The 14,664-nt window shown below is 45.8% G+C and overlaps 1 protein-coding gene across 2 annotated transcripts in view; it reads right to left on the bottom strand.

The window, feature by feature from the left end:
• Positions 1–109: 109 nt before the first annotated feature.
• LOC126522861 (uncharacterized) overlaps positions 110–14,664 on the bottom strand; it is a 33,772-nt gene continuing 19,217 nt past the window's right edge. The window contains exons 1-5 of one of the 2 annotated variants that reach the window (XM_050171701.3): positions 8,568–8,753; positions 7,439–7,599; positions 4,599–4,672; positions 1,151–1,231; positions 110–330 (exon numbers count right to left, since the gene is read on the bottom strand). In XM_050171701.3, the coding sequence (XP_050027658.2) occupies positions 197–330; positions 1,151–1,231; positions 4,599–4,672; positions 7,439–7,599; positions 8,568–8,681 (564 nt within the window). In that variant the 5' untranslated portion in view covers positions 8,682–8,753 and the 3' untranslated portion in view covers positions 110–196. Of the gene's footprint in view, positions 331–1,150; positions 1,232–4,598; positions 4,673–7,438; positions 7,600–8,567; positions 8,754–14,664 lie in introns of those variants that run through there. The other variant, XM_072288742.1, reaches the window with a different exon arrangement.

Here is a 14,664-nt window from a genome sequence, read left to right as displayed (position 1 = left end):
TTTGTGGTGTGACTATATGGTTACTTGATCGTTATTTATTAATAATAATAAACGTTGACGCTCCTTGAGAATTCACTAGTCTTCGGATCATCAGAAGAATTGACTGATATGCCATAGGTGATATTGTATTATTTCCGAATGAAACAGCCGGCACGCACGTGGCAGTGCCGGGGGGGTGTGGCAGAGATTCGATTGATCAGTGGTGTTTCTTGCAGCTTTCATCGTAGATGGGAATTTTCGTAGCGCCGCAGAGCAGCCTGTAGATAAAGTGACAGGCGCTGGGAGGATTTGCGACGTGCTCGCCTGTGACCATCAAACTGCACGCTGCCTCTGCAAAGAATAGGACAGAGATCAAGAGATTTGACAATGGTTCTGCGGGAACCCGCAAGGTGGAGAGAAGTAATTCATTAAGGAAAAATGAGACATCCACCCAATCGTAGCAATTGCCATTGAGGGAACCCATACGGGTTCCTCGAAAGAAAGGCCTCGCAGTTGAAGAAAGAATCGTCCTGGTCCGGGACTCGAACCTGGGACCATCGCCTTTCCGTGGCAGCCGCTCCACCGTTTGGGCTAACCACGAGGCTAGCAGATGGCAGGGCGAATCACCCAGTCGTAGCCTCGTAGTTCCAAGTGACTAACCCTGCCATCTGCTAACCACCTGGTTAGCCCAAATGGTAGAGCGGCTGCCCGCCCGGAAAGGCGGTGGTCGCGGGTTCGAGTGTCGGACTTGACTAATTAATGAATAATCTTGACTAATTACGCGATTAAGAAAGTACGAAAAACGGTAGGAGTTGCTTCATACAATAACCAACAGCACGCGTTTGCTCGCGCATTCCTACAGTGCTTCGGCATATTTTTAAACCTTCTCTGTAGTTAACCGGAGCACCCTGTATATATTGATTATGACCCCAGTTAAAGCGTTTGCCACGTTCGTCCTGTCTTTGTCTCCTTCATCTTTTTCTTCCCATTCCCCCTTCCCCGTGCAGTGCTTTCGAGGTGTCCTCCTGTGAGAGACAGTTACGGCGCTGCACTCATCTCTTCCGTCTCCTTTTCTAAAATCACTTCACACACACACCTTTCACCTACCTTGGTTTGCCTAATTTGTTAATTACGTTCGGATTTCAAAAAGCATATTTCGTCTGAGACTTACTTCCTGCGTATGGATGTCTGAGGATCTTGCAGGAGTTGCAGTCCACGTAATCAATCGGCAGGTCAAGCTCCACCTGCGCACCTATGGGACACATAGAGGGACGTTGAAGCACCAAGTTTCAAAATTAAAAAGAAAGAAAGAAAGGAAGGGAAAAATAAAGACGTAGACTAAAATGCCCCCCCCCCCCCCCCGCCCCTCAGTAGCCGGCTTGTGAACAAGGCTCCCGAATGGACGCCGAAACCTCAAGTATTTACTGATTACTTCGTCCTGGTCGGCATCTGTTCTGTTTATGATTTTTCTCCATCACACGAGATTTTGTCAGATTCTCGACTTCATGGTCCAAGTTCACGTCTCCATATCTTGGAAAAGAAGTTAGACACCGCCCTTTCAGTAAAGTTATTTTGCCACAACAGCTGAACCCGACTAGTAAAGTATAGCATATTATCTTGAAATTTACGCATGCAGTGTTGTTACTTCGTCATTGAACATTTCGAAAATTTATATTTACGAGTAAGCGATATTTTCTTTGTCTGCAAGTTGTCCCAGGACATATTTAGTTTAAAAATGCTTGCAATAAATTTAAGTCCCGCATTTCAATTTTTTCCAGCTTAATTTTTGTGAACGGCGCTGTTTGCACAAATATGATATCGGTTGTCAGTGCTGCATTGAAGATGTTAGGTCAAGCTTTATTGTGTTAAAAATGCTTATTTTTGTTATTCTAAATAATTTTGCAATTCTTCTTACTTTCTATGAAAAAAGAAATGAGAACTCAAATAAAAGTACGACATATTTGCGCGACTTTGCAGTATCGGAACCCAAGTTTAAGCGAAGCTGCTTCTTTCAAGTAGCTGCGTTAAGAATTTCACTTTTTACTAAACCGCACACTTTGCCCGCATATGACTCCTGACATGGGCCCGATATTGCGCAAAAGCTCGGTGTCAAATTTCGTTCCCTCAGGACGCTAGAAAAACCAGCGAACAATGTTTCTTTTACTTTTTTAATATGAGCCGTAATTAACCCACGTGCGCACACGCATTAAACTTGACGCTTGCGTCAGATGTAATGCGCTTCCCCATTTGCCAATATGAAGTCGGGACCGCCGCTCACCGTTCTCCGAGGACAGCGGTAAAGTGCTAGGTATTTCAAATAAGACCTCCAAATATGGAGAAAACGGGTATTTAATGATTATTTCGAGATCTTATATTTACGCGAGAAACATTAAACATTTGAGATTTTAGCGTGTACGGTATCCCGGTAAACGCAAGTGGACTGGGTGTTTTACCGGATGAGCGGATGCGCAAACGTGAACGTCCTGCACAGTGCAGACACCTGGTGGCGCACAACTCAACCAGACAAACACAGAGCAGTGGCGTAATCGTGTTGCTGCCGAAAATTCACGCCAGCAGCCAAATATAATACACTTGGTTACCGCAATATTAGCTGTGTGTTTTATTCAGCTCTGCGTCATCAGGTGGCTGCATGACGGCGGCTGCATGGGTGCGTGACGGTCATGTTTGCGCCTCCGCTCATGCGATAAAACACCCAGTCCGCTTGCGTTTACCGGGATACTGGACACGCTAGAACTCTCTATTCTGTGCCGATGCGCGTGTGGAGACACTGACAGAGCGAGCGAGTTCTAGCTTGTCCGCAGACATCTTACCCTTTGCGTATTTCCGGGTTACCGGAGACGTAAACGTGATGGCTGGGTTGGTGGCTCCACCTGGCGGCGCAGAGCTCAACCAGACAAACACACAGCTATTATTGCAGCAACGAAGTGCATTCTATTTCAGTGCTGGCGCCAATCCTAGGCAGCGGCGTAATCGCGAACACGCTGCCTTTTAAAACGTTGCTTCTTTTCGACGATTACGCTCACGTAACACACACACATACAAAACATATCGAAGGCACGAAGCGTCTCGAGATGTCGCTGCCAGCGTTCTTGGTGCCGTACACCTCTCCGGTAACCCGACAAACCGCAAATGGCAACAGAGAGGTTTAGCTTGTCCGGTATTCCGGTAAAACGCAGGCAATAGAGACGTTTAGCGTGTCCGGTATTCGGGCAAGTGCGGGCGGTTTGCCGGTATAGCGGGGGCGTAAACGTGAGCGGCCAGATTTGTGGCGCCAACTGGTGGTGCAAAGCTCAACCACACAAAGACAGAGCTAATTACTATATTCTGCTTAGCTGCTGGTGTAAATATTCGACAGTGGCGTAATCGTGTTCACAATTACGCCGCTGCCAAAAATTTGCACCACTAGCGAAGCAGGATATAGTGGGTTACTGCAGTTTTAGCTCTGTGTTTGTCTGGTTGAACTCTACGCTACCAGGCGGCTGCAGCGATCTAGCTACGCCCCCGCAAATCCGGTAATCCGCCCAAACCGCTCCCGTTTACCGGAATAGCGGACAGGCTAAAAGTCTCTAATTTTCGGCACTGGCGTAATCGTGTTGCTGCCAAAAATTCACACCAGGAGCGAAGAAGAATACGCTCGGTTAATGCAATATTAGGTGTTTCTGTCTGTTTGAGCACTACGCCACCAGGTGGCTGCCCCATGCAGACCGCTCACGTTTACGCCTCCGACCCTACGCACCGTCCGCCTGCGTTTTACCGGAATACCGGACAAGCTAAGCCTCTCTAATATTTCGGACACGCTAAAACTGTACCTCGCGTATGTGCTACAGCGTGCCTAATTATGTCCTTGCCTTCGAAACGCGTCCCAGCACCATATTAAATGCCCACTTGCCAAAGGAGCAGCGCTAATAAACATTCGCCTCCTATTACCCTCAACAGGACCCTCCCCTTTCCACGACATGTGAGCTCAGTGCCACGTATCGTTCTCTCAGGGTACTGGGAAAACATTGCGGATATTGTACAGTGCTTTCGAGCACTTCCCTAAGGGAGCACATAAACCATCATTAGCGTTTCACATCGGGCTAACTCTTCCAGCTGCAAATCTGCGCATCCTTAGCTTATGAAGACCGCTCCCACGGAGCCGGGGGGCGGGGCGGCGCCTTGTATCAAATTCGGCCACACACCCTGCATTCAAAACACAGCGCACAAGTTTTTTTTTTTTTTTTTTGCATCCTGCCACAATCGAGGTGAGGCCTCAATATTCGGGAACCGAACTGATGACATCATGCACAGCCGAATAACGCCGGAGCTAACAAGATATCCCAGCAGGTTCTCCGCACATAGAGTGTGACGTCACTTGTGACCAGTATGACAGAAAACACCGAGCTCGTACACAAAGATGTAACCGCTCGGGATGTGTAAATTTTTAGCAGCTATAATATTCTTCGCCTTCATCGTCGGGATAGATATTGAAGAAGTAATATATAGACTACCGCCAATTGATTAAATATCTAGATGTTTAATGTTGTACTGCTGAAGCGATTGTACGGCTTTTACTTCTTTTGAAATATCAGAAGTTTATAGCGAAGGGCAAGGCTTACCTCCTGTCGGCGATACACGGAGGGCATTTTGGTGCCGATAACCACTGGTGGGAACCAGCTGAACGCTCAGGTCACTGGGCAATAAAAAAGAAATCCAGAAGCATATTATTGAGTTATCTGTAGCATTAGATACACGCAAGCCTTTCTTCACTATTGTGCATTGCAAATTGTTGCTCGTTATTGCTTCATCACAAGTGTGCCTTTATCGAATTCTTTTGTAACAGGAAAACTTAGCAGGACGTCCTTTATGCTCTTCTTAAAATGCGACTACTCCAAGAATGCTAACAAAATTGGTCATTTGATGACGTTGATATATATATATATATATATATATATATATATATATATATGAAGGTCCTCCTGTCATTATCTGATGGAGGTGTAGGCGATAGCACGTAGGACATTCTATCAATCGATAATCTCGTATTAAAAAATTCGCATTGGGCCTTCCTGGTGCTTCGGGGTCTCTCTTTGACGCGAATACGCGCTCTATCTCTCATAGATTTTTTTTTGCATTATAATACAAATGAATGACAGCTAGGGTTCTGAGCTGCCTTACTGCATGTAAGGACGTGGGATGCGTCAGGCTAGAATTAACGTTTCGACACGGTGACTTGGTCAAGCCGATGAAAAGTCCGTGTCGAAGACAAACTCGCCTTCTCGAAACGTTTGGCTATAAAATAAATAAATAAATAAATCTGATCAAATCAAACTTATTCAAGAATAAGTGCAAAACACATATGTTCGCAAAACACATAAATATTGCCAAACTTGGCAAATAACTGTTAACAAAGAAGCTTTATTTCCGAACCCCTTTTAACTAATAGGTTCGTTCCCGAATGAAAATGAGCACACCTGTTTGTATTAATTCAACGATCATCCAACACAGGCGCCTTCGTAAACCCCGTGTTTCTTAAAAATTCAGCTGCCCTCACGCTTCACTTGGATGACTGTGACGCGATAGCGTGATGGCGTCTTATCATTCGATGATCACCCAGCGACATTCGCGTTAACTTCCTGCTCCCCCTCTACAGTTATGCGCGAGCCATCACAACCCGATGATCCGATGAAGCTGTCTAACAACTCTTTCAGATCTCAATCTACTGCTTATCCGATCCTCACGACTTTACGATCTATACGATTTTATTGACTCTGTGCTTGTCATGCATCGTCTGATATACTTACCTACCGCAGTGGTTATTGCGCACCGTTGTCCGTAGTTGAAAGTAGTGCAACAGCACAGCGACTGCAGTTCGACGTGTTAAGCGCATGTATAGAGTCTCACACTCCCAGCTGCTGCTCACTATTAAAGCATAGCGGCGACACCACAACCAATTTGACAACCTTTGTTGTCTCTGTCGCATTGCAACCCTTGCGAGAACGTGTGTCGCGAACTCGCATAAGGATCAGCGTATACCCTTTACTTTTGTCACACTGTCTCCGGTATTGGCCCGCAGGGAGTTATGCGTCGGCATCACTAACGGATGTCAGTGAATATTCGGTGACTAAGCCATCACATTAACATAAGCGCTCACATCTAGAAAACTCAGTGACTACTGATGCTACATACACGCTTTGGCAGCAGTGCTCACTACCTGGAGATAGATCCCTAGAAATGCGATGTTTTACATGTAGCGAGTTATCAGGTTGCTCGTATTGAACTATATCTCTGGCATCAATGGCAAATCGGCAGAGAAGCACATTTTTTTTTCAGGAAAAGGTCTGCGCGGCTGATCTTTCTTGACGGGACGCATATTAAGTTGTCCTTTTCAGTGTGCTCAGAATTTATCCACGGTGCCCAACATCCTAATCATTATCAAACAGATTTTTTTTTATTCTCACTGTTTAGTTGTCATTAGAGTGTACGCTGTCATACGCTGTCACTAGAATGCATAATATTTGTTAATAGTCACAACCTTGCAGAGCACTATTTGCCACGGGGTCTAATAAAACTACACTTCGACATGCAGCTCAGCTACAACAGAATGTTTTACAATGTGGGTAACATTTGACGCCGCTGCAAGCAAGTCAAGGGAACGATTGAGCACATATGAATGCAGCGTACTTGCTTTAAACCTCGTTTAAGCAAGGCAAGCACAGGGATCCATATGCCATTAAAAGCAGCCAATAAGAAATAGAGCAAAAAAAGAAAGAACCTGCATAATTGGTAGAGGAAGGCTGTACAACAGATGTTAGGAACAGAGAAAGAAATACAAGGTGCATGTGCGGATGATGATTGTCGCTTATGTCGTCCCAATTGAGTAGAGACGGCGACAACTAGCCACCTAGTCTGTGAGAGAGAGATAGAGAGAAATATAAGCTTTAACGATATTCTGGAGATGTTGGCCTGTCTGATCGCCTGACAGGCTGCTCCAGTTGCTGTGAGACAAATATGACATGCACAGTGATCACATAGACACATAAAAAGCACATAAATTTTCAAACGCACGCACATATACAACTAGTCTGTGTGAGCTGCTTACGTGTTAGCATGCCGTAATCTAAAGTGCTGCCCCTTCTGCATTATCTCCTGAAGTTAACCCTGTCTCTGGCGAACCCCTACCCATCACTGCCTCCCCGCCTCGTTTTATTTTTTTTTTTCCAAGCATACTCCAATCATCCCCTGCTTATCTTTACCGCTGACCAGATAGCGTTCCCACCGTATCTCAACTTCAGCGCTTCTGGAAGGTGGACGTTATTCCTGTACGGTTCTAGCTCGATGAATATCTTAGAGTTCCACATGGCTCTTCTTTACGGGTAACACTTGTCGTCACCTCGATACAAAGCAGATGCATCAAAGTGCCTATCTAACAATTTGTAAAATGATGGCAGATGCTCACAGGCTGTCGTGGTCGCCGAACTCGACCTTGACGTGCGTGGCGTTGTCGACGTACGGGACGTCCGTAGCGCTGACGCGGACGCACTTCGCAGCCAGGCCGAAAAAAGGGTCCGCTTCGTAGTTACGGTACACCATGAACCATGGCTGCTTCAACGGGAAACACTGCGGGGTGAGGCATAACTTTCGTCATTGGTATAAGGGAGGTGCCAAGGACAGACGGTTCATAGCGCACACACACCTGCGTACTGCTTTGGTGTTCGAAGGTCACTCACCTCGCGCGCGATGTATTCTCGTAACTTGGCCTTTCGTGTGAATAAACAATTTTAGATTGCAGAGAATAATCAGGGGGAAAAAAGTGAAAATGGAAAGGCTTATACTGCTGCCACCGCAAGTGACCTGCAGGATTGTGAGTTGCTCCACTACAGTCGCGCCATTTCAAGCGTAAGTGTTCGTGGCAGGTCACTTAATTCAGTGCGAAACAGTTGCTATGGCGACGGTGTCCTTTTGGAGCTGTTACCACATTAGGTGAACCCACCACAGAACGCCATCCCATCCTGAAATTTACATGCACCAGGGTTGCAGCAAAAAGAAACTTCGTGAAACGAAATGAAGTCTCCAAAAGCAATAAAGATACTCTTATATATATAACGCTTACAGTTGCTTCTTTCTTTCTTTCTTTCTTTCTTTCTTTCTTTCTTTCTTTCTTTAGGGTAAACGGTACATCTATTGTTTTCCTTTCTATCACTCATTAGGCGGTGTTATATGTAACTTCAGTTTAAGTTTCTTTGTTGTGCGCCGGGAGTTCTGACACCATTGAACGATACATTCCAAGGATGGCGGTATAGGCTGCCATCCCTGACTTAAACGTTCATTCCGAATAATTTCCAACCCGTTTTTTTTTTAAGATTACTATTCATCTGCAGACTTTCCCCTCATAGTTCCTGCCCCCATTACCCCCCCCCCCGTGACTATTTGACTCGGATACACATACCCTTTCCCAACTGCAAGCAGACGCTTATGCCTTTGAAAAGTGACTCATTCGTCACTCGCCACTGCCAGGTATATATATATATATATATATATAGACATTCATTGTGACAGTGATACTTATCCGCTATCGCGAAACTCACTTTGCCGTCGTCCTGAAATTCTCCCAGCTCGGGGTCTCTCACGTTGACCTGCGCTCCAGCGCCCAAGAAGAGCGCGCAGCACGTCGTCGACAGGACCAAGACCCTCCAGCACATGGCGATCGCGAGCGAGTGCCGTTTTTTTCTTCGCTCCAGGGTGTATATACCGGGGCGAAATCACCTCGGAAGCCGTTTTTATTTCCTCCTCACTACGTGCCGTTTATCCACCACGTTATACGCAAAGGACACGTGCAGAGGCAGGTTGAGGGAAAAAGAAAAGAAGCTAGAGAGATGCGAATAACGCGAGGCCCTCTCTCGATGCGATAGCAGCGACCCCGCGCGTGAAGTTAGGAAGGGTGCCGCGGGGCATGTAGGCGCGCCGCAAGGAGACAATCGTCAAGGTTACCGTCGGCTGCGGTGTAAGCATCGCTTCTGTGTCAATTTGTGCGCCGACGGGGCCGTCTTTATGTCGTTTCGGAGCAATATAAATACATTCACTCTGCGTTGTTTTGCCTGACTTGAGACAGTGTTCGCCAAGGCCATTACCACCCGCTTTTTCTTTCCTTCCGAAGACGACTGACAGGCTGTTTGCATTTTTTTTTTTTTGCTTGTACTTTCATGTCGTCTGGTTGCTAACCGGCAAGACGGCGCTTTATCGATGCGCTGGAAAAGTGTGCCAAGTGCGCGGGCGCTGTGTGTAGCTATGTGCATTGTGGCCGCGCAATCAACTGCGGCGCGTTTGCGCTGCCTTTAGGCTTAGCAGCGCCTGCCGCTGTTACCCCTTTTGTGCTCGTTTGTATTCCGCTGGGCTCATCGGACGCGGGGCGTGGAAAGGGTGATGGTGCAGTCGTTTTGGGCCCATATAACCTTGTCCTTTTCTTTAAACCATTATCCTTGTATACCTGTTCGTGGCACACGTGTCGAAACGTATGCACGCGTCGGATGGTGCTCCGTCCGATGGCTGCGTTCAATTCGGGGAAATCGAAAGTGTGGCCGAAGAAAAGACGCAGTACCTAACGGCTAGAACTAAGGAATAAGCACGAACTTTTCTTAAGTTAAATGTTGCGCTGTATCTTTCCTTTAGTATATAAACAAATTATAGCCCAGCAACAAATGGAGTTGAAGAATCGAAACTAATGTGCCCATCGCATTGAGCCTTCAATCACATCTTCAGCAATTGAAGTGTTAGAACCATTTAATTTTTTTCATTCCCCTTGACCTGACACACCCTACTTAGAGCGCGAAGCATGGACACACGAAGCAATCCGTAATTACACACGACGCTCTCAACATATACTGAAAGAATGGTTGACATGCACCCTAAGTTAAATGATTTATTCTGCAAAAACTATTGCAATGTCATGGCGTCTTCGCTCTGTTTATTGCTTTTATTCGTTAACTACATCTGGAATTTTTTCTGGAATTCAGAAAATAGTTGCAATCAGGGTGTCAACAGTTTGCGCATTTAATGAGTGTGGCACCTCCTATCATGGAAGCCTAAGTTCAGCATAGCGGTTATACTGCGCTCGCTTTATGAATCTCACGCCTGTAGCACCCACGTAAGATCCTGATAGATATCTTTGTTATTTCAGCAAAATTAATGCAATCAAGCCTTTGAGACAAGCGACATTTCTCCCACAAATTGGCATAGATGTGCGAGAATTTGTATAAGGCATCGAAGGTGTGGAGAGCGAAACCAGTCATAGCCAAACTGTTTTGTGAGACACCCTATGTATTACCTGGCCGTGGTCGCTTAGTGGCTGTGGCGTTTCACTGCTATAAGCACGAGGTCGCGGGATCGAATCCCAGCAGCGGCGGCCACTTTTCGACGGGGGCGAGATGCAAGGAACGTCCGTGTATACCATGCAATGGGAGCACATTAAAGAACCCCAGGGGGTCAAAATTATTTCGGAGTCCCCCACTACGGCGTGCCTCGTAATCAGATCGCGATTTTGACACGTAAATCCCCAACATTTATTTCGCCCCCTACATATTATTGCAAGTAATATAAAGATGGTGATAGTCACAGCACAACATGAGAAATACAATATTGCAGGATCATTCTTATTTCCGGACTGGTAGGCGGCGTTCCTGTCTACAGTTAATGATGCACGTGCTCGAGGAGCCATACAAATGGCCATAATGCTCGGACGCAGCTTCTGATTTTGTTTACTTTGGCATTGAAACCGAACAGCCCCGCACTATACTTATTGTCTGCATGCCATAGACCTTTACTGTAATGATGACAGCCGGTTCGGCCTTGTAGCTCAAAGAAAGCGAGGCCGCACTATTGTTGCACAGCCTCCAAGGTCCCTGAATCTCTATGCTACGAATTTCACTGCCTCCGAGATTCCCAATGCCGCCATTCAGTAAACACACAAGTTACGCCCTAAGATTAGAGGGAGTGCTAGAAACACCTCCTTGCCGCAGTAACTGCTTCTCTCGAATTTGACTCCTCTTTAAAGAGAGTTCTTGCATCCTTCTTGGGGTGCATTTGCTCCGACAGGACCAACGGTAAACGCGCCCAATCGCGAAGAACGGTCCCTTGAACAGGAGAGTCAAATATGGGATAAACACTTATAGCCCCTCCTAATGGAGCTACCAGCACACTATTGCATTAAGAGTGAAACCACCATTACTGCATGGAGAAATGCACCCTGATGGGGGCAAATATGTGTATTGCAAGGAAAAGGCAGAGATCCATATGAATGAATTGGTGTGTTATTATAGATAGCTGCTCAGGGTAATGATTAAGGGGAGAGGCGAACAGAAAAAAGAAAAGAAGAGAAAGACGATGATAACGTGTATAGCATTCTGTCTAGACTGTTTCTTCCTGCCTGTTGTTTTTCTTGCGCGTATGTTTCAGCCTTTGAAAATGCATCAACTAGCCTAAATGTCTTCGTTAACTATGGAAGAGAGAAGCTGACTCACTGAGTCAACGCAGAGCTTTAATTGTGCAAGAATCCTCAACCATTTATAGCACATATGCGCTGGACAAAAGGTCCACGCGGAAGCTTTCTTTCGTAGCTCATATGAATAATTTAAATTTAGTAAAGCATCTTTGACCCTTGCCAATGAGTCTTACGACATATGATTCGTATCTAATCTTGGTGGGTAATCAACACGTTGCTGAATGACACTACTCGTTTGGAAGTCCCCGGCATTGAAAGATTATATTACAGATTTGGCCTTCTGAAAAACAAAAAACAAAAATGTTTGGACTCTGCAATGGCATTCCTTACGCGACATTAATGCGACAAGCATGAACTATCCAGCCGTTGTTGCGCACGTCGGCGAAATTGAGGAGCGTCCTAATACGGGATCGAAGTTACCGCGGGTGAGCGCTTACTTTCAAATCCGAATTTACAATTTTTTTTTCGCAAAGCGGATTTCACGAATGTAGCCCCCTCATATAAGACAGCCGGCGAGCCGGCCTCGTACACTCAGCTCAATTTGACTATCTTAATTGATTCACTGGGCTTAATTCTTGCGTCTTTAAAATGTAAGTTGTCGCCTATAGCGAAGAGAACTGACGTCTTTACATTTCGCTGATTTCAGTAGGATACTGGGCAGGGACTCGACATAGGAAAGGCGGACTATTACCTTTTTGTTTTCTTGTTGTTGATGTTGCTCTCGTCCAAGCAAGAAATAGGCACGAGGCAATCGCGACTGCGAAAATACTGTAAACGGTATTCACGCGACCGACCAGTGAAACAGCCTTTACGAGCCTATAGTACTGTGACTTTGTCCTCGATGTACTGCCACATAAATCGGGATTTGCGTGTTGTGCACAGAGGCGTATACGCCGCACGAAAAGTTGCGCGATCTTTATCACGCGTCCTTGTCGTTCGCAAGAAGCTACGTGCAGTTCGGCTACAGCATGTGCGCACCCAACCGCTGCGACGCGTGTATTTCCGCGCCACTACAACAATTTCGTAAATACGTGACGGGCGCGTTTGGTGCTACAATTGGTTTTACCAAGTAACCGTGCTTTATTTATCCGAGCCTTGACTTCCATATTTGGATGCGTGCATATACATCCAGCAGAAGATCTGTGCGGATTTGAAGGCTGCGATCGAACCTGCAAGCTCTGCAAAGTGCCACAGCGCTAAACGCACGAGAGCAATTACAATTTGCAAATGATATGTGCATACCGATTTTTCGATTTCGATACGAACAAACAATACACGCTGCGCGGAGCAAAACCGTGCAGTGGCGATCGCGCAGGAGCGCTCGAAGCCATTTAAGTATGGCGCCAGAAACAGCGCCCTCTTGTATTTTATTAAATAAACATAAAATTGCTTTTTTTCTCAAAATCACTTTGTTTTTACATTTTTCGAACCTTGATGTACCTTTTCTGGGAAACTATCCGACCGATTACGCTGAAATTTTCTCAAGAATGTACTCAAATTCGTTGCAAATAGTCTGAACCTAAAATTTCGCAAAGCCTTTTGAGTTATAATACGGGAAAAAAAATTAAGTGGAAAGTCTCTCTTATGGTACGTGACAAGTGAAGGCAATATATATATATATTGTGATGTGAATGTACAGACCCAATTCTTTTAAGTCCGGATTAAAGTTACTATCATGTGGAATTATTGTGCGAAATTTCACGGTCATACTATTTTTCGTGTCTGAGAAAAGGTATACACCAAAAATATAACACCCCAGCCTAAAATTCGGTTCTCACATACAAAAAGAATAGAAAGGGCTGCGGTGAAAAAAAAATGCACCAAGTGAAGGCCAAAAGCATTTTCAATCAACATGCGAGATTTCGCAATAAATATGGGACAGCGGTTGAGACATAAAGCTACACCTCCTTAATATCGAGACCAACAGGAACAATGCACTATACCGTACCTGCTCGTTCTAAACACATCTTCGGCAGTATTGAAACTGCAATAATGTCCGTGCCGAAGCTCTGCTGCTTCATTCTGTCTTTACAGGGACAGTTTTTTGACCCGTCAAGCGCGTTTATTTTTCTGCATTCCAGCCAACTTCCTTTCTGTCTTGTTTTGTTTTTCGTCTCGTCGAATTTCAAGCATTCACTTCTCATAAGCCCCGCAGCTGTTCAACCTGTACGCAGCGTTACTGACACAGCACCTGTAGCTGTTGCGCGCACGTCGCATGGTGTGCGGCACTCTTTTCTCGTTCGCGTCAGATTGTGTCAAACAACGTGTGCACTTTTCCTAAAATAACGCAAGCGAAGTGTTTTTTTTTTTCAATTTCACAAGCCTATAGCGCTGCGGTATTCGGCTTCGTTTCTGTGTGTTTTGCAGTCTTATGTGATTTAGCTCAACCCGCGGGACACATGCGCAACCTCTGAAAACAGCTTAGACAACGAACGTCCCAGAAATCTGCCTGAACGTCCGCTGGCGTGTTTGGTGTGCACGAAAAGTTTCGTGGCTGAGCAACATGGTCGGACGCGACGGTAAGTGTCATATTGCATTGTAGTGTCTGTGTTAAGGGGTAAACGCAACTGAAAAAGCCAGCACTTGGCCGTGATTTAGGCCCTCCATGAGAAAACTATGATAAGCTAGGAAATGAGCTACTCAAATTTGATACAAAAAAAGAAGGAAAACGCCATGCGAAGGGTTCATGAAAAACACGTCTTCAAGCCTCGTAACGTGACTGAACTGCACAGCTTTTAGGATCATCCGATCCACTGCATCGCACTATGCTGTTAACTAGCAGGATTGCAATTCGATTTCCGCCAGTACGAGAAGGTTTCCACTATAACCCCACTGAACGCTGCTCAATCCACGATTGCAGTTGCTTGAAGTGTTTCTTTGGGACTGCTCAGCGTTGAAATTGGTTCGAGAGGGGACTAATCACGTTGAATGCATCGCTGAAAATCAGATCGCAATTCTGCAGTTCACACAAATATACCGCCGCTCTTTTTTATTGCGGTAACAATTATATGGACACTCCAGGCGCATTTCTGCCGTCGGCGTCGCCGTGAGGTTCCGTATGAGTGAAAGCGTGGGAGGGTGAGCCGGAGAACGCGGTTCAATCTCGCGTGCGCGTGGCGTCTCCTGTCGCGCGCGATGCAGAACGGTCAGGCGAGAGAGGAGGGGCGTTCTTCTTTTTTTATTATTCA

Source organism: Dermacentor andersoni, chromosome 6 (assembly GCF_023375885.2).
Source record: "Dermacentor andersoni chromosome 6, qqDerAnde1_hic_scaffold, whole genome shotgun sequence".
Classification (NCBI taxonomy): Eukaryota; Metazoa; Arthropoda; class Arachnida; order Ixodida; family Ixodidae; genus Dermacentor; species Dermacentor andersoni.
The sequence above is the reverse complement of the archived record's forward strand: the minus strand, read 5'-3'. Positions and strand labels throughout refer to the sequence as shown.